Genomic DNA, 22,793 nt, shown 5'->3' with positions numbered 1-22,793 from the left:
CCGTGGGTTCATTTGCACCACTTCATCCCACCCCCATCGTGGCTGGGTGGGCCAAGTACACAACGCACAACCACCCCACCTCCACCTCGGGCTGCTGCTCATACGTCCAACCCACTCGTTGTGCACACGCAGAAAATGGTGTTTCTAAGACGGCGAAAGGCAGGCGCGAATCCCAACGACTCGCACTGCGAGCGGGCGACTGCGCGCAACTGCTCCCGTAAGGAGATTGCGTGGCGTTACACAAGGGTGACAGTGGGGAAGGGGGGTAACATGGTGACAGGAAGAGGGAGTTGCAAATCCGTTGGGCTCCAATGAAAAGACGAGGGGGAAAAAGACAGCGAGGTGTTATGCAAGAGACCCGCTCTGCAATGCACCTTTGCTGCCAAAGCATGCGTCGAACCAGCGACGAGCAATGCACCCGAGAGGTGCGCTCTCAGTTGTACGACAAGGGGTAGCCGTCCTTGAGGTTGACCTTGTTGCCGGTGAAGCAGCCCTTGATGTTGTGCATCCAGCCTGCGGCGTCGGGGTCGGCGTAGGAGCCGATGCCGACGCCCTTGAGCTTGGTGAAGAGGTTCATGTTGACGTCGACCGAGGTCCACTCGTTGGCGTCGCCAAAGTAGGCCTTGAAGCTGCCGCCGGGGCCCTCGATGACGAGCTCGCGGCCGCACCAGTCGGAGATCATGGAGTTCCAGAGGCCCTGGTTGGAGTAGTAGGTGACCGACTGGCCCGAGCCGTAAGCCTGCGAGAGCTGCTGGAGCGGCAGCGCAATGATGGGCGCGCTCTTGTCGAATTCGACGCCGCACCAGGTGGTGGTCGCCTCACCCTTCCAGTTGGGCTGGAAGGCGGTGGCGGTGAGATCAAAGCAGTTGCCCCAGGGGCTCTTGGGCGGCGCAGCACCAGCGCTGGACGAGGGCGAGCCAGCGGAGGAACCGGAGCCCGACGACGAGCCGGAAGACGAGCCCGACGAGGCAGACGACGAGGCAGCCGAGCCAGAGGAGGACGCAGTGGCACTGGCAGAAGCCGAGGCCGAAGCGGAGGCGTGCGAGTGGCCCGAAGAGCCCGACGAGGAACCGGCCGAGGAGCCGGACGACGAGCCAGCCGAAGAACCAGCCGAGGAGCCGGCGTTAGACGAAGCGGACGAGCCAGCCGAGGAGCCAGCGGAAGCGCCGCCGCCCTGCTTTGGCTTGGTGTGGTTGGAAGCGTTGGTGGACTGCTTCTTGTTCTTGCACACCTTCCTGCGCTGGGGCGGGTGGGCGGCGATGGCACGGCCGGCGTGCTGATGCCTGTTGCTGAGCGACTTGGCCTCGGCCTCGGGGGCGTTGAAGCCAAGCGTGGCGAGCACGGCGAGGGATGCGACGGCAAAGAACGAGGAGCGCATGATGTCTATGGATCGGAAGGGTAGAGAGCACAGCTGTCTACGTGGGAGCAATTGAATGCAGGGAAGAGGTCCTGACCTCGGGGATTGGGGAGCAAAGGTGAATGTATGTGGAACCAGCCACTGAAGAGAGGGGAGGAGAGAAGAGATGGGGAGACACGCCGTCGAACACAGAGAAAAGGTCGAGAATTTGTACGGTGAAGATGATGGAGGGAGGAAGAGGAGGAGGGAGGGAGGGGCGGGCGGCGTTGCGTACGAGGCAAGTCCGACAGCGTTCTGACAGGCGCGTTGTGTCTCAGCCCGCCGAGCCTGTCGAGCATCCATCCGGCTCTGGGGCGAATGGCGGCGAGACACTGCTGCTCCCCGTTGACTTGGCTCGGATACAGCAGGAGAGACCCTCGAATTTGGCTGGCCATCGCCTCGTGGCAAAAAAAGGCGACCTGACTGAAAGCGCGTTGCCAGCGCGACGAGGCCCTCTCTTTCGCCGTCGAATCCACAAGCCACACTATACGCTGTATGGAAGCTTTCTGTAGCACGGCTGCGACTGCACGCCTACATCGTATCAGCGCCTCGAGGTTGGCGGTGCAGCATACACCATCGCAGTGGGTGGCAAAGGAGGGGCCCAAGCGTACGACGCCTCCGGTTTCCTAGGCATGGCCACCTCGTTGGCGCATCAAAGGGGACGGTTGCCGCTGCACGTTGGCGCTGCGTCGGCGCTAACGTACGGCCTCCCGAGCGGCTGGGAGAAGGCGAGCAGAGGCCGGCGGTGGTTGTGCTCGAATGCTCGGTGGCCGTTGATTGTTCTGCACGGCGCTGCATTTCGCTTTGCCAGCCCGTCGATGCTCCTCCAGTTCGAGGGATGTCAGCCAGCGCCCTGGATTTGCAAATCGGGCTCATCGAAAATCTACGCTAAATCGACTTGTCGCCTGACCAACGATCTCAGATCCGAGCTCGCGCGAGGGAAGTGTGTCGGCCTAACATTGTTTGGATTGGAAATTGCGCTTCCCGAAGCTGCACCTGGTTCGCTCGGCTAAAGTGATGCGGCGGCGTCTCGCTGGGGCCAACTTTGCCGACTCAGCCAGTCTAAAGTTAAGCTACAACAGCCGCCGGCTGCCAAGGGTGCTGCTGCATTATCAGTTGAACCTCCGCGCCAGTGGCAATCGCCCCGGATCACCTCCATCTGTCGACGAGATTGATCATTGGACGCACACCCACATGGACTACACGACATGCCCACCGATGAACACCCGCCCGCCTCCAGCGCCAAGCGCAAGCTCTGGGTCGCTTGCAACGCCTGCCGCTTTCGCAAGGTCAAGTGCGATCGCGAACCTCGTCTGGAGCAGGGCTTTGCCGCCTGCACCAACTGCGATGCTTCGTCGATAGAATGCCTCCTCACCGTCAATCCGCCCAAGAAACGCATGGGGAAGCGCATGAAGATGCTGCAGGAGCAGATGGAGGCGGATCAGCTTCCCGCACCACAGTCAGCCGAAGCCACTGCCATCGCCATGTCTCCCGGCCTCTCGAGTCTGCTCGAAGCGGCCGACAATACCGCGCAGCCTTCCGCGTCAGCCTCGACATTTCCGGACTCCACCACCCCTTCGGATGTCCCAATCATCCAAAATGGCCTCTTCACCGCCTTCGGCTCATCAACACAAGACATCTTCCAGGTTCCGTCGCTGCAGCATCGCCAGAGCACCGCATCCTCCTCGACCGACTCGGTCTCGCCTGCGAATCCCGGATTCACGCCCAGATCCATCCAAGACCTCTCCGAATCGTCGTCTCCCGAAGCCATCCTGTCGCATGCCGCCTTCCTTAGCCGCCGCATTGTCGAAGGCTCCAATCCACGATCCACAAAACGCAAGAACCCCTTCGATAGGCCCAGCCTCGAGAGCAGCGCGTCCAACCAGGTCGGCTTCGTCGGCGGCCTGCTTGGCATCGCCTCGCTCGACAAGCATCTGCTCGACGTGTGCACCAAGGCGTATTTTGACAGCATGGGCCAATGTATAGGCTTCATCCGGCCAGAGTGGTACTGGCCCCGCTACCATTCCTACTTTTCGCGCTTCGCAGGGCTCTTTGACACCGGCTCCTCCTCTCCCGACAACGAACAGCCGCTGTCGGAGCTGTTGCTCATCGCCGTCGCCTGTCGCGGATCGGGCGCAAGTAGATTGGCCAACCGGTTCGAGCTGCAGACCGACCTGTACGACCACTACCGCCGCCTCATCAAGGATCGTGAACGCCTCGTGCGCGACGGATTCGATGCGCTAGAGTCCATCATCCTCATGGTCGAACACGCCGATTCCACTCCCGCGCCTCTCGTCGACAACATGTCGGTGGAAGGCGTGTTTGACATCAACCCCATCTCGCACCAAGGAATGATCCGGCTCACCAAAAAGTTTGAGCTGCACCTCGAAAAGCCCTTTGGCACACGCCTTGAGGGGCGCGATGGCATACGCCAGAGGATCCTCTTTTGGACAATCTACGTCTACGACGCCATTCGAAGCGAAGCCGGACGCACGCTTCCCTTGCTGCTCGACGAAGACATCAGTCTGGAGCGCACCATGCCCACCGCCGTGGACAACGGGCCGCTGTCGGCAAGGCTCAAGTTCCGCGATCACTTTGTGGATCTGGCCACGACGTGCCGCAAGGTGTCGCGGCGCATCCTTTCGGATCGGGCGCAAGGTCGTGGCATTGAGCCGGCTGATGTGCTCGAGGTGCTCGACGATCTGCAAGCGTGGCACCACAGCCTCAGTCCGCTCTTTGCGTGGGACTGGAACGACATGCTGCACATCACCGGCCCCACCGACGAAGAGGACAAGATCCGACGCACGTTTCTCATCTACCTCTTTCTCGGCCAATGGCTCACGCTCGAATACGCCATCCAAGAGATCGGCCTCTCGACCACATGCGACGCGGCGCTCAAGCACAAGATGCAGCAACGGCTGCGTGGCGAGATGGACGTGGCGCTGGATCGCCAGGTGCTCGTGTGCGACTACGCGGCGCTGTTCGGCATCATCCGGCTGCATCCGGGCATGATGCAGTCCTGGACCATCACCTGGGCGTCGTGGTGCATGCAAAAGATGCAGGAGATCGTCGCCAACGAGGCCATGGGCAGATTCGAATCCGCCAAAGCCGACCAGGCCTTTCAGCGCTATCTCTCGGCGGTGCTCTGCTTTGTCAATGCCACCGCCACCTGCGACAGCACGCCACGCACGCCCGAGACCGTCCAGGAGCTCATGAACACGCTCAAGAATGTCACCGATGCTCGCAGCTCGTTGCGTCTCAGCTTCGAGGTGGTCTAGTTCGCCGCAATCATCACACACGATACTTGAACTGCGAGTGAGGTGGAAGCAAAAGATTATGGATGTTAGGTCGAGCCTGCGAATTGAGCGAAAGGGTGGTCCGAGCCAATTCGAGCAGTGCAGAAGAAGTCGAGACCGCAGGATTTGCGGCGGTGTTGGTCTGGCGAGAGGGACTTGGCTCGTCTGACGCCGATCGAGATGGAGCGCGAGCCGGACCAATTGGAAGGGCTCGCTGCGGCGGCGGCGAAGAGAGGTGTGTTGGTCTTGCGACTAGCGACACCTCACCCACCGCCGCGCTCAACGAAGATCCTTCCGCTTCCCCACGCAAGCACGGACCCAGTCAACTGAGCCCAAGTCAGCAGCCAACTCACCCAACCTGCCGCCCTCCTCATCTGACTCTTCTTCCACCTCCATCATCCTTCTCATCGCCTCCATCGCATCCTTCCTTCAGCATTTCAATCTCTTGCACCACTTCTACACTTTAAAACACAAGTCTCCGTTTCGGCTTCCCATCTCCTCAAAGAAAACAAAGAAACACAAAAAAGCAAAGCCAGCATCGCTTCAAGTCGCTTGCCCACCATGCCCTTCGCATCAGCAGCCTCCGCAGCATCAACTTCCGCCGGCGCAGCTCCACCGCCCACCAACAGTGCAGCCGCTACCGCCACGCCCGCAGCACCGCTCGTCCCCGCCCTCAAGAGCGCCATCGTAAGAAGCGTGCTCTCCGGCGACACCATCGTCATCCGTCCCAAGGGCGTCAACATCCCCGGCAAGGAAGAGACCGTCCACATCGCCGGCATCGCTGCTCCCAGGCTTGGCTCCCGCGACCGCGAAGACGATCCGCAGGCATTCCCCTCGCGCGAATACCTCCGCCTCCTCACCGTCGGCCGCGAGATCCGCTACCGCATCGAGTACACCGTCCCCGCACCCGCAGCAATCCCCGGCAGCGCCGTCGCCCAACCGCGCCAGTTTGCCCACGTCTTCCTCCCACCCAAGGCGCCCGGCCTGCCCGACACCAACGTCGCCCACGACATCCTCGCCGCCGGCTGGGCCAAGGTGCACGACTCGGTCGCTCGCCGCGCCGACGACGCCGACGAGGGCAGCTGGAAGCAGAAGCTCCGCGCCGTCCAGGACGAAGCCACCGCGGCTGGCGTCGGTCTGTGGGGCCCCGACGACCTGCTCAAGGTGCACCACTCGATGCCCGAGGACACCGCCGCCTTCCTCGCAGAGTGGAAGGGCAAGCCCATCGAGTCGATCGTCGAGCAGGTGCGCGACGGCAGCATGCTCCGCGTCCGCCTCCTGCTCTCCTCGACACACCAGCAGATGATCAACCTCAGCCTGGCAGGCATCAAGGCGCCCCGCGTCGCCGGTGGCGGCGGCGCTAGCCCCACCGACGCCAGCGAGCCGTTCGGCGAAGAGGCAAAATTCTTTGTCGAGAGCCGTCTGCTGCAGCGCAACATCAAGGTCACACTGCTCTCGGTGCCCCAGCCCGTTGCGGCACCCACGCCCTTCGCCAACACCGCCTCGGCCGCACCCGCGCCCGCCGCGCCGTCGGCTAGCGTGCTCATCGGCCTGGCCATCCACCCGGTCGGCGACATTGCGCACTTCCTGCTCGCCGCCGGTCTGGCGCGCTGCGTCGACTGGCACGCCGGCATGCTCGCCTCGTACGGCGGCATGGAAAAGTATCGCCAGGCCGAGCGCGCCGCCAAGGAGAAGCGCCTTAATCTGTGGCAGTCGTACTCGGCGCCCGCCTCGGCCTCGACCGCGCTCTCGAGCCAGCCCGTGGCACAGCGCACCTTTGACGCGGTCGTGACGCGCATCATCTCGGGCGACACGGTGCAGGTGCGCAGGCGCGGCGCCGACGGCAAGCTCGGCCCGGAGCGACGCATCCAGTTCTCGTCGCTGCGCCAGCCGCAAGCCAAGGATGCCAAGCAGGCCGGGTATGCGGCCGAGGCGCGCGAGTTCCTGCGCAAGCGCCTCGTGGGCAAGAACGTGTCGGTGCAGATGGACTACATCAAGCCCAAGGACGGCGACTTTGACGAGCGCGAGTATGCCACGGTCAAGCAGGGCAACAAGGACGCCGATATCGGGCTGCTGCTCATCTCCAAGGGTCTCGCCACTGTGCAGAGGCACCGTCGCGACGACGAGGACCGCTCGCCCGACTTTGACACGCTCATCGAGGCCGAGGCCAAGGCGATCGCCGAGGCAAAGGGGATCCACTCGGGCAAGGAGCTGCCGGCGCCGCGCATGGGCGACGCCTCCGAGTCCGCGTCCAAGGCCAACACCTTCCTACCCGGCCTCAAGCGCGCCGGACGCATCGCGGCCGTGGTCGACTTTGTGGCGTCGGCGTCGCGCTTCAAGCTCATCGTGCCGCGCGAGAACGTGCGCCTCACCTTTGTGCTGGCGGGCATCCGCGCGCCCAAGACGGCGCGCAACGCGTCCGAAAAGGACGAGCCCTTCGGTCGCGAGGGGCTCGATTTCTCCACGCTGCGCGCGCTCCAGCGCGACGTCGAGATCGAGGTGTTCAGCACCGACAAGGTGGGCGGCTTCATCGGCGCGCTCTACCTCAACAAGTCCGACAACCTCGCCATCGCGCTCGTCGACAACGGCCTCGCCAGCGTCCACGGATACAGCGCCGAGTCCACGCCGTTCTACAAGCAGCTGCTCGACGCCGAGGACAAGGCGAAGAAGGCTCAGCTCGGCGTGTGGCAGGGCTACGATGCGGCTGCCGAGGAGGCTGCGTACGCTGATGCAGGTAGTGCCGGTGCGGTGGGCGGTGCTGGAGCCGCGCGGGGCGGTGCACCGGCGTGGGGAGGTGCGAGCAACGGCCGTGGTGCAGCCGGAGCGTCGGCTGCAGCGCCCGCGCCCGCACGCACCGAGTACGTCGACTGCATCATCTCGGACGTGCGCGGCTCGTCGTCGCCCGACGAGCCGTTCGGATTCAGCGTGCAGGTGCTCGACGACCAGATCCAACAACTCGAAACGCTCATGCACGAGTTCTCGCTCCACCACCAGTCGCCCATCGCTGCTGGCGGCGCGCACTTCATCCCACGCGCCGGCGACCTGGTATCGGCCAAGTTCAGCCAGGACGGAGCGTGGTACCGCGCGGTGATCCGCAAGGTGTCACCGGGGCTCAAGGAGGCGCAGGTCTCGTTCATCGACTATGGCAACCAAGAAAGCGTGTCGTTCAAGAACCTGCGTCCGCTGGATGCGGCCAAGTTCGGACGTACGCGTCTGGCGGCGCAGGCCAAAGAGGCACGGCTGTCGTTCATCCGGCTGTACGATGGCAAGCAGGCCGAGTACGTCGAAGAGGCCCTGGACCGATTCCGCGCCATCGCCGCAGAGGGCCGGAAGATGATCGCCAACATCGACTATACCGAGCCGGGCACCAACATCATCCACGTCAGCCTGTACGATCCCGAAGCGCCCGAGATTGGAAAGAGCCCCGAGCTGGGGTGTGTCAACTACGAGCTGGCACGCGAGGGGTATGCGCTGCTCGACACCAGCGTGCGCTACTGGAAGAGCTACCCCGCCATGACCAAGGCACTTGGCTCTGCACTCGACGAGGCCCGATCCAGACACCGCGGCTGCTTCGAATACGGTGACCCCACCGAGGACTAGACTTGATCCCCCCACTTCACCGACAAAATGGCACATTGCCGCGGCATCATTGGTAAAGAGCTTGATTTCGTGCGTGGTGTGGGCATTACCAGCGACGGTAGGGAAGGAACTTGCCGTCGAGAGTGATCTTCACGCGGTCTTCGCCCTGGGCGCCCTTGACCTTGTCCACGTGACCCTCAAAGTCGATGGCCGACATGATGCCGTCTCCAAACTAAGCGCCGTGTCAGATGAGCTGAGTGAGCCTTTGCTTCTGCCNGGGGGGGTGATGGAAAGCGTACCTTTTCATGGATGAGGTGTTTGAGGGGGTATCCGTAGACGACGAGGACCTCGTACAGCCTATAAAGAACGGGGTCCTGGGGTGGGAAATCGCCGAGACCACGGTGGGGGAAGTAGTCCTCGCCAAACGCCTCGTCGAGGTATCGCTGAGGCAGGTTGAGTGCAGCTGAGAGTTTGGCGACATCGCTAGCATCCGGTTTGGCCTGGCCGTAAAAGATGGCGGCCACATACCATTCATCCCTACCCACTTTGGTGGCGAGGTCCGCAAACGTGAGCGACGATTTCGTCTTGGCCGCATGCAGCGCCGCATAGATCGGCGGAAGCGTAGAGAGGATCTTGGGCGTCTGGATTTGACCGGAAGAAGACGAAGACGACATGGCGGCAGTAATTCTCGTAAGAGCTGGAGATGTGGTGAAGGGGAAGATTGCGAGAGGGGGCGAGGTTATATGAGGAAGTGCTTATCTCGGGAGAGGAGGAGTGTGGAGGATGCACGGACGTTCTTGCTCATTCATCAGAGCCCGGCGCGATAGGACCCTGCGCTCCATCTACCCCACAGTAGCGAGGCCATCCTTATCTCGGCCTTTTCCCGCACATTGACGGATCGGCGTTTGGTGCTCGACTTCGGTCGGAGGCGTTGAGACGCCGTCTGCATCGGTTATGTTCGGCCGCAACACTGCACCACAACAGCGCCTTTGGTCGCACGCACTTTCACAACATTCACGCCGCGGACAAACAGGCTTTCTCGAATCCTATGCGTCTCCTGGTTCCGGCCACTTCGTATTGCATTTCCAGCGCTTTATTCGCGAGATCGACATGGCGTGCGGTCCTGTGCGCGCCTACATGGTGCCCTCGACAGCGGGGACGCCGTCGATGAGCGACTCCCACGGCTTCTGGTTGCGCGTAAAGATCTGAGCGACGGGCGTGCCGATGCTGTCCTTCCAGCCATCGCTCTTGGCAAACAGGCCGAGCTTGATGATGGCCAGCCCAGCGCGTGTGGGGCTGACCGTCTGGACGGGCGAGCCGCACTCGGGGCAGAAGTGGCGCTTGGAGTTGTTGCCGCTCGTCGTGGTCGTGTCCGTGTCTGCCCAAGAGTTCCAAGCTGCATTAGTCGACGCTTTCGAAGGTGCATGTAGGGAGGAGGTGACTTACAGGCTTTGGTCTCGCCGGTGATCTCGACCTTGTCCTCAGGCACGATGGTCACGAGCGAGTAAGCTGCACCACCCACAAAGCATCAGACGCAGTCAGTACGTGCGGTTCGGACAAAACAGATTGAGAAAGTGAACGTACGAGAGCCAGCGGTCTGTTGGCAGTTCCTGCACACGTATCGTCAATCCAAAAAGGCAAAACGTCAGCTACAGCTACCATCATAACCTGCTTGTCAAGCAGTGGGGACTACATACGTGCATCGGCAGACGACGGGCTTGAGCGGCAGCGCGTCGTCCTTGACGCTGACCTGGACCTTTCCGCACAGGCACGATCCGTTGAGAGGCATATTGAGCTGGGTGAGATCTAGGTTAAAGCTGGTCAAGTTGGTGGTGGGGCTTGCTTCGACAGTCCTCGCCGACAGAGGGGAGCATTGAAATATAAGAGGATGTCGCCCGACACCCCCGGCATGTCACGCACAGACCGCTGCGTCAGCGCGGCAAACGCGGCCGGTGGGGTGCGGGTAAACCGTGACTGTCCAAGATGGCAGCGCCGCAAATACATTGGTCGTGCTTGGGCTATGTACGCTTCTCTCAAGCCGGTGAGACAAGACGTGGGAGAGGCTTAGTGGTTTGGCGTGAGATTGCAACGTGTCTTCAGACGAAGAGCGGCGCCTAGAAAAATCTTGAGGTCGTGGGTTCGATTCCCACCTTCCACTCAATATTATTTTTGCTCCTCTCGACGCTACGGATCAGTGGGTTATGTTGAGCTACCTTTGCTTTTTGCTATTTGACAGTCACACGTTGGTCTGCACAGCAAGCTCAAGCCCGATGATGGCCGTGAGCGTGAGCTTATGATAGAATTGTTATAGTAGCGGAGGCGGGGATAGGCTCGCTTGGGCTAGGAACGCGGGTCTGGATCGCGATCTATTTTGGCATTTCGAGCGTCGCGCTGCAACGCCGGTGTGAAAGCGCGCGGGCGAGGCGGTGGGCTTGTGGAAATATTCCCATGCGCTGCAAGCAGGGCTGCAAGCAGGGGCTCGCCTGCTGCCATCCGCGTCGCCGTATGAAAAACGACCGTGCTCTGCGTGGCTGCTGCGAGGGTCAGGCCGATTCGATTTCGAACCCCGCCGCCGATTCGCCCTATCGTCCTCGTCGTCCCTCTTCTGCCGCCGCGTCCATACAGCTATCAGATGCGAGCAGTGATGTCGATACGATGCTGCAGCGCCATGTCTCGACTCGCTGAATGGCTGGCGGTGGCATTGCGGGGGAACTGCGACAGCAGCGACTAATGCGGGCGTGGCGAGGGCAGAACGGAGGGACCGGAGGAATGCGCAGAAAATCCCCCAGGAAAATCGCCCACCCGCGGCGAATTTGGAAATCCAAAAAGGCATTTCAGACGGTGAGAGGCAGAGAGAGAAAGAGAGAGGGCAATGTTTGGCCCGCTGTGGCAGGGCTTTGGCGCGCTGCTGCTGCTGCTGATGCTGCTGATGCCCGACGATGCGAAGCGAGGTAACCGCTCTGCAGCCGTGTGGACATGATCATCGTCTGCTGCCTCGCTGCCACTCTGCCATTTCCACCTCCGCAAACCCGCTTTTCCAAAGCACCACTTTTTGACACCCCGCTGCCACCATCTCCCTCTCTTCTTCTTCCACTTCTCGCTCTAGCCCTCGCTCACCATCACGTTTCGCCATCAACGTCGTTGCGATCCATCGTATCGCGCTTCGCGTCTGCACACGCTCGGGCCCCTCGTCATTACCCCGGCTTCATTTTCGGCCCGCACTCCCGCACGCTCGTGTTACGCGACTCGCCATCCAGTTTGGCGTCGACTTGGACGCCGATCGACATCACTTCTAGAAAGATGAGGTTCATGCTGCCATCGTTGGCGCTTTTGTTCGTACTGGTGGCGGCGGTGGCTGCGCAGTTGCAGGCGGACTCGGTATCGCAGCCATTCGAGCGTTCGCTCGACGATGCGGCGCTGCTTTCGGAGCGGGCACTTCTCGAGGCACGACAGGCAACCAACACGACCGCCTCGTCCACTGCCTCTGCACCCGAGTCCACCGCTTCTGGCTCGGCACCCGCCGGTGGCGATGCGACCATCACGGAATCCACATGCTCGATGGTCAACCACCTCGCGGTCAACCAGCAGGCATCGTGGGGCAACGGCTTCGTCAACACGTGCTGCGGCTTCGCACAGGGCACACAGTGCTGGTACCGTCGTCAGCAGGACGTGTCTCCGCAGGACGAATGCGAGATCCCCAGCTGCTCAGATCTCGAGAGCGAAGACAAGGCAAAGATGATCGGATTCGTCCCACTCAATTCCACCAACGGCAGCGGCAAGTACGGAAACATCTTCCTCAGCCTCGGCATGCTCTCGCCCGGCATGATGAATCTGCCCGCCGTCGGAATCACCACAATGGTCGCTGCGTCCGCGCTGCTCTTCACCACCTTCCTTTAGGCGCACACCCACGCGATCGGACCGCCCCTTCGCGTTCTCGCACGGCTTGGGACGACGTACGCCCTCACACCTTCGCTTCGACTCCCCTCCCCACACTCACTTTTTCTTTGCCCCAGCTCGGAACACTCGCTTCTCTTTTGTTTGGACCCACTTGTACTCTTACTGCGCCTGCTTGCTTGCTCTTATCTTTGTACGGAATCGTTTCGTCCTCGTTGGTATTGCGTGTGATCAGAAAGAATCGGCGTCGCTCTGTTCCGACGCGCTCTCGACGTCGATGAACTCGCCGTCGCTCCCGCGTTCTCTCTGCAGGCCGCTGGAGCCGTGGGCGGACTTTTTCTTGGCGCCCGCGCGTCCCGCCGCACTGCTGCGGTGCACGCTCGTCACCTGCACGTCGTCGTCGTCGTCGTCGTCATCGTCGTCCGAGACGGCGTGCGGCTTGCGCGACTGCGACAGGCTCGTGTCCGAATCGTCGTCTGAATCAATCACCATCGCAAATGTGCGTGGCTTGCTGGCCGAGCTCGCGCCGAGCTTGATCTTGCCCCCTGCGCCGTTCGCGGGACGCGCAGACCCACCCGCTGCCAGAGCAACATCATCGTCATCGTCCGAAATCTCACCCTCTTCCTCAGCCGCATTAGTATCCGCTCCCGAACCGCTTCCGTCGGAACCGGCTGCATACGAGCCACCACCGTCATCATCGTCTTCGTCGTCGTCGTCTTCATCGTCGATGAGGCGTTTGCGCTTGTTCGCTCCGCTCGCCTTGCCGTTGAACGGCTTGGGTGTGCCGCCGTTGGACTTGGAAGCCGAGAGAGATTTGGCGGTGGAAGCAGTGTTGTTCGGATTGAGTGGCGAGCCGGTGAGGACGGTCGAGTTGCTCAACCCAGAGGGTGCAAAGGTCTGCGACGAGTACGAGCGATTCAATCCGCCTGTGGATGTGGCCAAGCTGTCGGTGGGGGGCGGAGTGGGTGAGCTGGTCTTGATGCGCTTGGTCATGCGTGCATTGGCGACCGAGCTGGCTGCGAGCGGACTGTTGGCGCGCTTGGTGCCATTCTTGCCGTTCTTGCGCTTGGCAAAGCTGTCGTCGTCCAGATCGCTGCCGTATCGGGGCGTCGCCGCGCCGCTCTGGCGATTGGACGTAGTGGCGCTCGTCGTCGCCTTGGCATTTCGCGCGGCGCCCTTGCGCCCGCCTTTGGAGCCCATGCCCATGCACTTGGCAAGATGCGTCGCATATCGATTCGAACTCACCTGCCGCGAGCACACCAGACACTCGAACAGCGGATTGTTCGAGTAGTAGTCCGGCTTGGACGACGAGGCACCGGGCACAGGCGTTCCAGAGCGCGAAGTCGGAGTGGTGGTCTCAGCGGCGCCGATGACGGCCGAGTTGGTGGCAGTCTGCCCGGCAGCCGGCGTGTGCGCCTGGCAGCGTACGCCGCAGAGCTTGCATATGGACCGCGCCCGCTTGATCTTGGCATGCGTGTGGATGGCGGTGTCGAGCACGATCTCGCGCAGGAACGAGTCGAGGAATTTGGCGGCTATGAGCGCCTTTGGATCGTTGGTCATTGTGTGAGTCGATGCGTGTGGTGATGCGAGGGGCGGCGGATGATGGCATGCACGGATCGAGAAGCAACACCATCCACTGCCTGACCCTGAAGCGGCGGGTTCCTCGGCAACCACAATCATCCCGCCTGCCAGAGGCTTCTGCCTCCGCCAGCCTGCTGGTCGCAGCGATGTGGAGTCGTGCGAGTCTGCCAAATTTTCCTAAGAGCGAGAACATGTCGGCGTAACATTTTGCTAATTCGCTCAGCCGCCTTCATACTCCCCACCTCTCTGGCACCCAGAAGCAGGAACAGCCGTTTCTATCACCACCATTTGTGTGGGTCGGTCAATTTGGCGGCTAATTCGATGTCGAAGCGGATGTGATTTACCTAAAACAAGGTTCGGCGACCGGGGAAGCGATGCAGAAGCGACGGGCACAAGCCGGCAGGATAAGGCTATGTGGCGTGCTGTGTGGATGCGTCTGCCAGCCCTCTCCATATGCTCCAGAGCCAATGTGCGGAATAGAGAGCATGGAACGACCGGCCAGGCCGAACGCTCTAAAAAAATCCGTCCGAGCCGAGACGTCCCAGATTCTCTCCGCCCGCGTACGGCTCTTGCCGATTCTACTCCGCTTCCACTTGGCTGCATGTCAAGCACTTCACACTTACTCTGCTACCGTACACAGTCGCCTTGAAAGGGGCACGCAAGTCCTACAATTCAGTGTGCCAGCCATCGTTTGTTTGAAGCGACATCGGCGTGCCAAGACGAGATGAGGTTTTCGATTGGGGCCTAATCTTGAGGCGCGGGTCCAGCGCAGGGTCGACGCGGCCATGTGCAGTCGAGAAAAAAGGAAAGCAAACCTGCAGGGAAGAAAGGCGAGTGGAGAGGTGGAGTGGGAGAGGAATTTGTGCCGTGGGGCAACTCGACAGCCGACTCATGCAAAAAAAAGGCGGAGCGCCTCGTGAGGCTTGGCGAGGCGAGCTGCGGATCGTCGACATGTCCGGCCGTGCCGATGATTCATCGTCGAGCACATTCGGCCGTCCCTAGAGGCTGCGCTTCCTTCTCCCACGCCATCACCTCATCTGGTCAAGACAAGCGGAGCCGGATCCCTCGTTCGTCGGCGACGAGCCGAACAGGCGCCCATCGAGTCGCTTCTTCGCTCCTTCTTGCTTTCATAAACGTCGCACTCGCGGTCCATTTGCGGATCGACATTAGCGATGGCATTCACCGTGGTCTAGCAGTGGCGTCTCGCCCCAGAACATTCCCTCGCCCTCATACAGCTCGAAACGTGCTCGTTGCATCTTCGGTCCATCCGAGAGCGACGTCCTAGCAGCCGCACACCATGTCGCCTCCTGCCAGCGTCACCATCACCCAGCTCGAGCCTGTCATCTTCCTGCGCGGGCAGTCGTCGTCGGGCGAAGATGCACGCGGACGCAGACGCCCCGTCAACTTCGATGCGCCACCCTCCCAGCTTCGCGCACTCGTCATGGTCCATCTGCCCAAGCCATCCAAGATCAAGGAAATCTCCATCTCGCTCAAGGGCACCGCCAGGACCGACTGGCCCGAGGGCATCGGCCCCAACCGCGTCGAGATGGTCGAGGAGATGACCATCTTTCAACACAGCATCAGCCTCTTCAACGCAAAGGACGCCAACGACTCGGTGCCACGCGCTCGTCCCAGAAGCAACTCGGTCGGTCCAGGCATCGGTCTCCAGGAAGATGTCGATTGGGACTACGCCGCGGCCGCCGCCAGTGCAAGAACTTCCGCCAGGCAGCCTTCGGGCAGCGTGCCGCGCCCTATCAATACTACCGGCCGCAGAGACGAAGAAGGTTCCAAGAACTCAGGCAGTCAAGGCCAATCGGGCTCCAATCTCGCTCGTCAGATTGCCCTCGGTGCGGCCAAGGCGGGCTCCGCCATTATCCCGCCCACGCTGCGCCCGGACTTGAGTCACATGAAGCTTCGAGACTCGCCCACCAGTCCCTCCCACCTTCGCCCCCCGGCCCGTCCTCCGCTGCAACGCACCGGCTCCGGCACTACCTCCTGGACCTCCGAGCAGACCAGCCCCGATCTCGAGGCAACTTCGCCGCGTCTGTCTCCCACGGCCAACTTTTCGGGGTCCTGGACGCGAAGCGGACCCTCTACGAACGGCTCAGCAACATCACCGCAGGACCTGTCCCGATGGCACGACTACTTTGAGTCGCAGGGCTACGAGCGTCCTCCGCTTTATGCGCCTCGATCGGCTCCACTCCAGGGCTACGACAGCTGGCCTACCGAGCTGCCTTCGGACGCTTCGGCGACCGCGCCCCAGGTCGCTGGCCCTGACAGTCAAGCTGCCTCGTCGCTTGGCAGCGTCTCGTCGAGCGCCGCACCGAGCACCAGCACAACGCCTCTTGACCGCAGCGCTGCCAATTCGGCTCAGGGGCTCGCGCGCCTCAACGCCGCCCTGACTGCTGTAGCACAGCCTCGGTCCAAACCCGGCGCAGCCGTGCACTCGGCTTCGCCTCCGTCTACAGCGCCGGGCAGGAGCATTCTCCACACCCAGTCGCCAAGCGCACCTCGCTCCAAAGAGCAGACGGTGCGCTTTGATCCGCAATCTCGCGTCGACAATGCGGCGGCAGCGGCCAGCAACGCATCCAACAACAAAGCGAGCGGTACGCGCAGCAATCCGTCGAGCCGAAGAAGCTCGATGGAGCTGGACAAGAACAGCCTCAAGGGCAAGTCAAGCAGCAAGGCTGGTCATGATACCAAAGGCAAGAAGCCGGGTCTCAAGAACCTCATCAACGGCCTGCTGAAGGAGCCCGCGGCTGATTCCAAGACGCCAAGCGAAGAGCCAGCTCTGTCGGACTCCAAGGAGTTCAAGAAGGGCACCTATACGTACCCGATTAGCATCTCGCTGCCGTCCAACTTGCCTCCCACGCTGCACGCCGACTTCGGCTTCAATCGATACATCCTGCGTGCGCACGTGGTGCGCTCGGGTGCGCTGACGCCCAACCTTGTCGCCGAGCGCGAGGTGACGCTCATCCATGCGCCGGACGAAGACGCGCTCGAAGAGACGGACGCGATCGTAGTCGAGCGATGCTGGGAGGATCTGCTGTCGTACATGGTTGTCCTCAGCGGCAAGAGCTTCCCCGTGGGCCAAAAGATCCCGTTGTGGCTCAAGTTTGTGCCTCTGGGCAAGGTGAAGATCTATCGGATCCTGGCCACGCTCGAGGAGCGCACCGACTACTTTGCCAAAGGAAGACGCGTGGCGAGGCACGAGGTGCCGCGAAAGTGGACGTTGCTCAAGATCGGCCACACGTCAAGCGCCGAGCCCATCCTGCCCGTCGTGTCGGACAGCGCAGACGCTTTGGACAAGAGTCCGCTGGCCCCGCTCGCACGTGCTGCTGCAAACGAGGATGAGGATTCGGACGCGCTGGCGTCCATCTTGGACCCTACGGGGCCTTGGGAGCTGGCGACCGAGCTGCCCATCCCTGCGGGTGCGTCGACGCGTATCAATCTGAGCACCAACCACTCCAAGTCGAACATCGCCGTGCACCATCTGGTGCGGCTGTCGATCCGCGTCGGTCGATCGCAGGGCGAATGGCAGGTGTGGAGCGATGGTGCGGCCAACGCGAGCTCTTCGGCCAAGCCAGCACCGCAGCTGTACGACATTATCATTGAGGCACCCATCACACTCAACCACAGCCACACGGCGAGCGAATGGACGGCGCTGCCCAACTACTGGAGCCTGCCTGCCGAGCCCGAGGATGCGGACTCGGCGCGCGCGAGTCCCGAGAGAGAGTCGGCGCCCACACGACCAGCGCTGCCCTTGCCGGTGCTCACGAGCAGGACGGGCCTGGTGGGGCAAAGTCATAGCACGACTCCCTCGCGTGCGGGGCCCGGAGGCGAAAACTCGCCGACCGGCTCGCCGCCCATGTCTCGCAATCCGACGCAACTTTCGCGACGCTGGCTTGCGCTCAGCGCAGACCAGAATGCGCGAGACGGATCGGCGTCAGCAGGTTCGAACGGTGGCTCGGTTCCTCCACCTGCGTACCAGGCCAACGCAAGGACCGGCGAAAGGACGGTGGCCTCGACGAGCATGAGTCGGTCGCCTTCGACTGCCGATACCAGCGAGGGTGCCGTGCGCGATGCGACCGGTCCACCAGCGTCGACCCAGGCGGCAAACGCGGTCGGCATGGCGCACTAACATAGCACGAGGTCATGCTCTTAACGCCGCAACACTGTACTTTTCATCGTCACATTCGGAAGGACAATTGCAGGAAGATCGTGGAACAGGAGGTTGTTTGATAAAACGTGTGACTCGGGACGATTGCAAGCTCGGGCGTAGGGGATTACAGGCGAGTGTTGTGACCAAGGGTACTTCGTTCCGTAAGGCCTGCCAACGTGCGGACTTTCGCAAGAGCGGCCGGCGGTACGATTCGTCCAGCAGCAATCCCGCGGCGAGTGCAGAGGATGGGCATCCGCGGAAGGCGGGGATCGGTCGAGGATCGGATTTTAGGCGCTTACGGCAGATGTGTTCCGAGCAAAGTCAGAGATCCGCGCTCGGCGAGACAGGGAAAAGGGTCCAAAGTTGAGAGCGTGAAACGCGCGTTCATCATTGCTTCCGCACCAACACCCGCACTCACACCCAACATCACGCCCGACCGTATAAAGCTTGCCCCTCTGGCACACTTGCTCTGATTCTGTCCATACCCAATACACATACCCCTCATCCGTATACCCACCCCTCCCAAATACTATGTCGAGTAACACACTGCAGAACGTCGTGGTGGTAGGCGCAGCAGCGGCGGGCCTGACGACGGCGCAGTCGGTGGCCAAGTCGCTGCCGGACACGCACCGCGTGGTGCTCATCGAGGCGAACCCCGTGGCGTACTGGTCGATCGCAGCACTGCGTGGTGCAGTGCTGCCTGGATTCGAGGATCAGGTCGTGCACGAACTTTCCGCCAAGACCGTCTTTGGTGCTGGGTCGCGTCACATTGTGCTGACGGGAACGCGTGTCGTAGACCTTGGCAGCGACCACGTCGTCGTCTCACGCGACGTCACCAGCGAGGTCTCTGGCAGCACGCTCGACGCAGAGGGGCGCACGAAGATTCCGCTGGATCGTGCGGTGCTGGGTCTGGGCTCCGACTACGGCTTTCCGACGCGCGCAGCAACAACGGCCAAGAGCGCCGACGACATCAAGGCGCACTTCATCAAGATGCAGAACGACGTCAAGAACGCACAGGACATCCTCGTGATCGGAGGTGGACCGACAGGCGTCGAGTTTGTGGGCGAGGTGCTCGACGTGCATCCGAACAAGAAGATCACGCTGCTCACGCGCGGTGCTGCGCTCGCCAGCTCGGGCGACGACGCATTCGCCGGAATGTCCAAGAAGCTGCTCTCGCAGCTGCAGGCCAAGGGCGTGCGCGTCATCCTCAACGACTCGATCCCCAAGGACCTCACCACCGGCCCCATCGACGCCACCTCCTTCACCACCTCCAAAGGCGTCGAGCTCACCGCCGACTACGTCATGGTCGCGCTCGGTGGCCGACCCAACACGGAGTGGGTCAAGTCTAGCCACCCGGAACTCGTGGACAGCAAGGGCTACCTCAAGGTCACCGACGCCTTTGTGCTCGATGCGCCCGGCTGGGAGAGGTACTACTCGCTCGGCGATGCGGCCAACACGCCGGGGCTCAAGACCAACTACATTGCCACACAGCACGCGCCGCTCGTGGCGCACAACGTCGTGGCCGCCATCAAGGGCACCTCGACCGATAAGCTCAAGAGGGTCAACGGCGCACCGGGCGCACTCATGGTGGTGCCCATCGGCAAGGGCGGCGGTGCGGGATACCTCGGATTCGCCACCGTAGGCAGCTGGGTCGCCAGCTTCGCCAAGGGCAAGACGCTCTTTGTGTCCAAGTTCCACGGATCATTCAAGGCTTAGCGCCATCACACCGTCCACAGCCCAAAGTCATCATAGAATCGAAAAATTAAGCATTTGCATGAAACTCTTTGCATCACGGACATCTACAGACGGGAAGCTTCGCCGCGCTTGGCGGCGGCACGGAGGAGGGGGCCGATTTCGGCGTTGTACCAGTCTGGCACGCCCTTGCCGATGTTGTTGGAGCCGTACTTGTACACACCGACCTTGTCGATGGTCTCGAGGTTGGGGATGGCGCCGGGGTGGTTGAGCGGGTTGGCCTCTGCGTCGGCCATGAGCTGCTCGTACACGCGGCCGTCCTTCCTGCCGAGACTGCTGCCGAGCTCCCAGTCGAGCCATCCGAATCCGTCCGAGAGACCGATGACCTGCGGAAGGATCTCGTTGATGAGCTCGCGGATCGCCTGCTCGAGCAGGATCACCGACTCGGGCGTAAGGATGGCCTGGCCGTTGGCATAGCCTGCCAGCGTACGGCCGGCACTGGCCGGCAGCACGAGAGGCGTAATGTTGCGCGAGAGCGCCACGAGCGCATGCAGCGTGACGAGCTTGTTGAGCCACTTGACCTCGCGCTCGCCAAACGACTCGGCATCATCGCGAACGCCCTCGCCGAACCACAGATCGACGACAAACTCGCCGTGCGACTTGGCCACCTCGATGCACTCGTACGAAAGGTCGCCAAACTTGCGGCCCGCCTTGATCTCGGCACGCAGATCCACCACCAGCTGCGCCGCACGCAGACCGAGCGCCGCCGAGTACACCTCGGGCTTGTACCAGTCGCTGGCGCTCTTGGGCTGGCTGAAGGGGATGGCGCCCTTGGTGCCGATGGCGCGCAGGAAGCCCGAGGTGGCAGCCACCTTGGTGCCGCTGTTCTGGTCCAGCTCGCCCGAGATCTTGAGCATGGCACGGCCCACCTGCGAGGCGAGCACAATGTTGTCGCCCTCGTACGTCACCGCGGGTGCCTGCTCGGGGAACACCGAGGTGAAACCAGCGTAAGCCGAGAAACCGTGACCACCGAGGGCCTGACGGCACTCCTCGATGCCGTCGAGCGCCTGCTTGGTGCAGTAGGCCTTGAGCGAGGACGAGGCGACGTGGACGTCGGCGAGCAGCTCGGTGTTGCCCTCCTCGAGTTGCTGCGCCATGTCCTCGTACAGCGTCCTCATGCGGCGGCCCGCAAGGATGTAGGCGTACGCCTTGGCGAGCAGCGGCAAGATACGGCGCGCAGTCGAGGGGTACGACAGCACCGAGCGCTCGACATCGTTGATGTCCGTCGACGAAGGGTCGCGGAACTGACGACGCACGAGCGCGTAGCGTGTAGCGATCGTGACACCGCGCGAAAGCATCCAGCCGGTACGGTCGATCATCTGCGAACGGATAAAGATCATGCCGCCGTAGCTGAGCTTGTCGCTGGGCGGCTTGACGTACTCGCCGCCCTTCTTGACCTTGGCGTGCTTGGAGAGCATGTGGTCGCGCGGGATCTTGAACTGGTTGAATCGCGCCCAGCCGTTGTCGAGACCGCCAAACGCACCGTACGTCTTGGGACCAATGTCACCGGCGACGATGCCGTCGAGCAGCTTGCCGGAGTCCATGTCACGCAGCTGGGTGAAGAAGAGGTGCGGGCCGTAGCGCTTGCCGTGGATGATGAGCTGCGCCTGGACGACGCCGTGGGTGGCGGTGGTGCCGAGGCCGCCGGCCCACCACTTTGTCGAGGTGAGCGTGGGCGAGTGGAGGATGAAGCTGTCCGAGGCGTCGTCGTAGGTGCACGTCGTCTCGAGCTGCTGGACGTTGGTGCCGTGACCGAGCTCGGTCTGCATGTAGCAGCCCATGATCTCGTGGTTCATGGCCTTGTTACCCCATCGCTCGATCTGCTCTGCGTTGCCCTGGCCAAAGATGACGGGCACGAAGGCGACCCAGTGGATGGTGATGGGCGACTGGAGGTCGAGCGTGAGCGCGGCCTCGACGACCTCGTGCGTGGTCCACTCGTGCTTCTCGGCGAGCTCGAGCAGGCGGCGGCAGGCAAAGTGGGACTGGCGCATCTGCTGCTCGCGGTTCATGTGGATCATGCGCTTCTTCCAGTTGCCAAAGATGGGGTCCTTGGCGAGCGTGTTCATGACCTTCTTGCGCGAGTCGTTGTCGATGCGCGAGTCGCGCAGCACCTCCTCGATGCGCTCGGGCGCAAAGTCGGCGGCGGCACGCGCCTTGGCGATGTCCTGCGACGTACGCGCCGCCACCTCACCCATGGGGATGGAGAGCGTGACCTTGGCGGCGGGCCAGTCGCCCGTCGGCTCGTTGAGCGGCTGGAAGGTGGTCGACTTGGGATCCGGGTTCGACATGTTGACGAGCGCTGTGTGTGGTGGAGAAGCCGAGACGGTGCAGGGATGGTGCGGCTGCTTTAAGCGGTGTGTCGTGGAAGATTTGCGGCAAGGAAGTAAAACAGCACTCTAAGGGGACGAAGGGGGGACACGATCTGCGGGATGAATGGAGAGAAGAGGCAGGGGGGTGACGGACGGTAGGGTTGAGTGGGACTGGGCCGAGGGGGGTCTATATGAAGTCTGGCCGGTCGGTGTGGAAGGAAGCGTGCTAAGGGAGAGGGTCCAACACGGTGAAAGCCAGCTTGGCTCGGTGGAGAGTGCGCGGGGAAGCGACGCCAGGATGCGAGGCAGATCCACACTCGAGCCTGAAAGCGGCTTGCTTGTGCGGCGTTAAGCGCGTCGAGGCAGGCGTGTGTGTTGAGATGGGGGCAGGACAAATGCGGGGTGCAGCGGCGCCAAGTGAAAATACGGACCAAGCTGACCTCACACAACATCAACGCATCGCTCACGCACGCTGAAAGCGCCAGTGTGGCGCGAATGGCGAGCGCCTCGAGAGATGGCTCGGTCAGAGATCTTGACACACAGCCTGCACACGCCCCAAGTCTCCGTCCCGTAAGCTCTGCAGGCTTGCAAGGAAAAGATGCCGAGCAGGGGTTGACCGAAAGGCGTGGCGAACAAGCGAGGAAGCGAGGAAGAATAAGCGGGGCGAGACGCGCGCCCCCCGTCCATCCCCACAAGATGGAGGCGACGACAGGGTCTCGTTGGACAAGCACCGGTCAAAAAGTGGCCGATCCATAGCCGGACAGCGCGTGCTCACTCAAGCAAAGCGAGCTTGACCAGCCGAGCGCGACAGAGCGCCTCCCAAC

General features: G+C 62.2%; 10 protein-coding genes and 1 non-coding gene across 11 annotated transcripts; 6 read left to right on the top strand and 5 right to left on the bottom strand.

The window, feature by feature from the left end:
- Window positions 1-433: 433 nt before the first annotated feature.
- On the bottom strand, window positions 434-1,378 carry PAN0_003c2048 (uncharacterized protein; the record flags this gene model as incomplete). Its single annotated transcript, XM_014803002.1, has 1 exon — window positions 434-1,378. One exon carries the CDS (start codon window positions 1,376-1,378, stop codon window positions 434-436), a length of 945 nt encoding a protein of 314 aa, XP_014658488.1.
- A 1,226-nt stretch (window positions 1,379-2,604) lies between these two features.
- PAN0_003d2047 (uncharacterized protein) lies at window positions 2,605-4,674 on the top strand (the record flags this gene model as incomplete). Its single annotated transcript, XM_014803001.1, has 1 exon — window positions 2,605-4,674. The coding sequence occupies one exon, from the start codon at window positions 2,605-2,607 to the stop codon at window positions 4,672-4,674; it is 2,070 nt and encodes a 689-aa protein (XP_014658487.1).
- A 579-nt stretch (window positions 4,675-5,253) lies between these two features.
- PAN0_003d2046 (transcription factor) lies at window positions 5,254-8,292 on the top strand (the record flags this gene model as incomplete). The annotated part of the gene is made up of 1 exon (XM_014803000.1): window positions 5,254-8,292. One exon carries the CDS (start codon window positions 5,254-5,256, stop codon window positions 8,290-8,292), a length of 3,039 nt encoding a protein of 1,012 aa, XP_014658486.1.
- Window positions 8,293-8,377: 85 nt separating this feature from the next.
- On the bottom strand, window positions 8,378-8,945 carry PAN0_003c2045 (cyanase; the record flags this gene model as incomplete). Its single annotated transcript, XM_014802999.1, has 2 exons — window positions 8,378-8,503; window positions 8,571-8,945. The coding sequence occupies 2 exons, from the start codon at window positions 8,943-8,945 to the stop codon at window positions 8,378-8,380; spliced, it is 501 nt and encodes a 166-aa protein (XP_014658485.1).
- Window positions 8,946-9,404: 459 nt separating this feature from the next.
- PAN0_003c2044 (glutathione-dependent formaldehyde-activating) lies at window positions 9,405-10,060 on the bottom strand (the record flags this gene model as incomplete). The annotated part of the gene is made up of 4 exons (XM_014802998.1): window positions 9,405-9,667; window positions 9,718-9,780; window positions 9,856-9,881; window positions 9,969-10,060. 4 exons carry the CDS (start codon window positions 10,058-10,060, stop codon window positions 9,405-9,407), a joined length of 444 nt encoding a protein of 147 aa, XP_014658484.1.
- Window positions 10,061-10,324: 264 nt separating this feature from the next.
- PAN0_t003d0004 lies at window positions 10,325-10,429 on the top strand. Its single transcript has 2 exons — window positions 10,325-10,360; window positions 10,394-10,429. It is a non-coding gene; the product is annotated as a tRNA-Cys (tRNA).
- Window positions 10,430-11,247: 818 nt separating this feature from the next.
- Window positions 11,248-12,168, top strand: PAN0_003d2043 (uncharacterized protein; the record flags this gene model as incomplete). Its single annotated transcript, XM_014802997.1, has 1 exon — window positions 11,248-12,168. One exon carries the CDS (start codon window positions 11,248-11,250, stop codon window positions 12,166-12,168), a length of 921 nt encoding a protein of 306 aa, XP_014658483.1.
- A 228-nt stretch (window positions 12,169-12,396) lies between these two features.
- PAN0_003c2042 (uncharacterized protein) lies at window positions 12,397-13,725 on the bottom strand (the record flags this gene model as incomplete). The annotated part of the gene is made up of 1 exon (XM_014802996.1): window positions 12,397-13,725. One exon carries the CDS (start codon window positions 13,723-13,725, stop codon window positions 12,397-12,399), a length of 1,329 nt encoding a protein of 442 aa, XP_014658482.1.
- Window positions 13,726-15,043: 1,318 nt separating this feature from the next.
- Window positions 15,044-17,887, top strand: PAN0_003d2041 (uncharacterized protein; the record flags this gene model as incomplete). The annotated part of the gene is made up of 1 exon (XM_014802995.1): window positions 15,044-17,887. One exon carries the CDS (start codon window positions 15,044-15,046, stop codon window positions 17,885-17,887), a length of 2,844 nt encoding a protein of 947 aa, XP_014658481.1.
- A 552-nt stretch (window positions 17,888-18,439) lies between these two features.
- Window positions 18,440-19,624, top strand: PAN0_003d2040 (FAD/NAD(P)-binding domain-containing protein; the record flags this gene model as incomplete). Its single annotated transcript, XM_014802994.1, has 1 exon — window positions 18,440-19,624. The coding sequence occupies one exon, from the start codon at window positions 18,440-18,442 to the stop codon at window positions 19,622-19,624; it is 1,185 nt and encodes a 394-aa protein (XP_014658480.1).
- An 83-nt stretch (window positions 19,625-19,707) lies between these two features.
- On the bottom strand, window positions 19,708-21,948 carry PAN0_003c2039 (oxidase, peroxisomal; the record flags this gene model as incomplete). The annotated part of the gene is made up of 1 exon (XM_014802993.1): window positions 19,708-21,948. One exon carries the CDS (start codon window positions 21,946-21,948, stop codon window positions 19,708-19,710), a length of 2,241 nt encoding a protein of 746 aa, XP_014658479.1.
- Window positions 21,949-22,793: the final 845 nt, after the last annotated feature.

This window comes from Moesziomyces antarcticus, assembly GCF_000747765.1.
Source record: "Moesziomyces antarcticus DNA, scaffold: scaffold_v10003, strain JCM 10317, whole genome shotgun sequence".
Lineage (NCBI taxonomy): Eukaryota > Fungi > Basidiomycota > Ustilaginomycetes > Ustilaginales > Ustilaginaceae > Moesziomyces > Moesziomyces antarcticus.
This window is presented reverse-complemented; position numbering and strand designations above follow the sequence as displayed.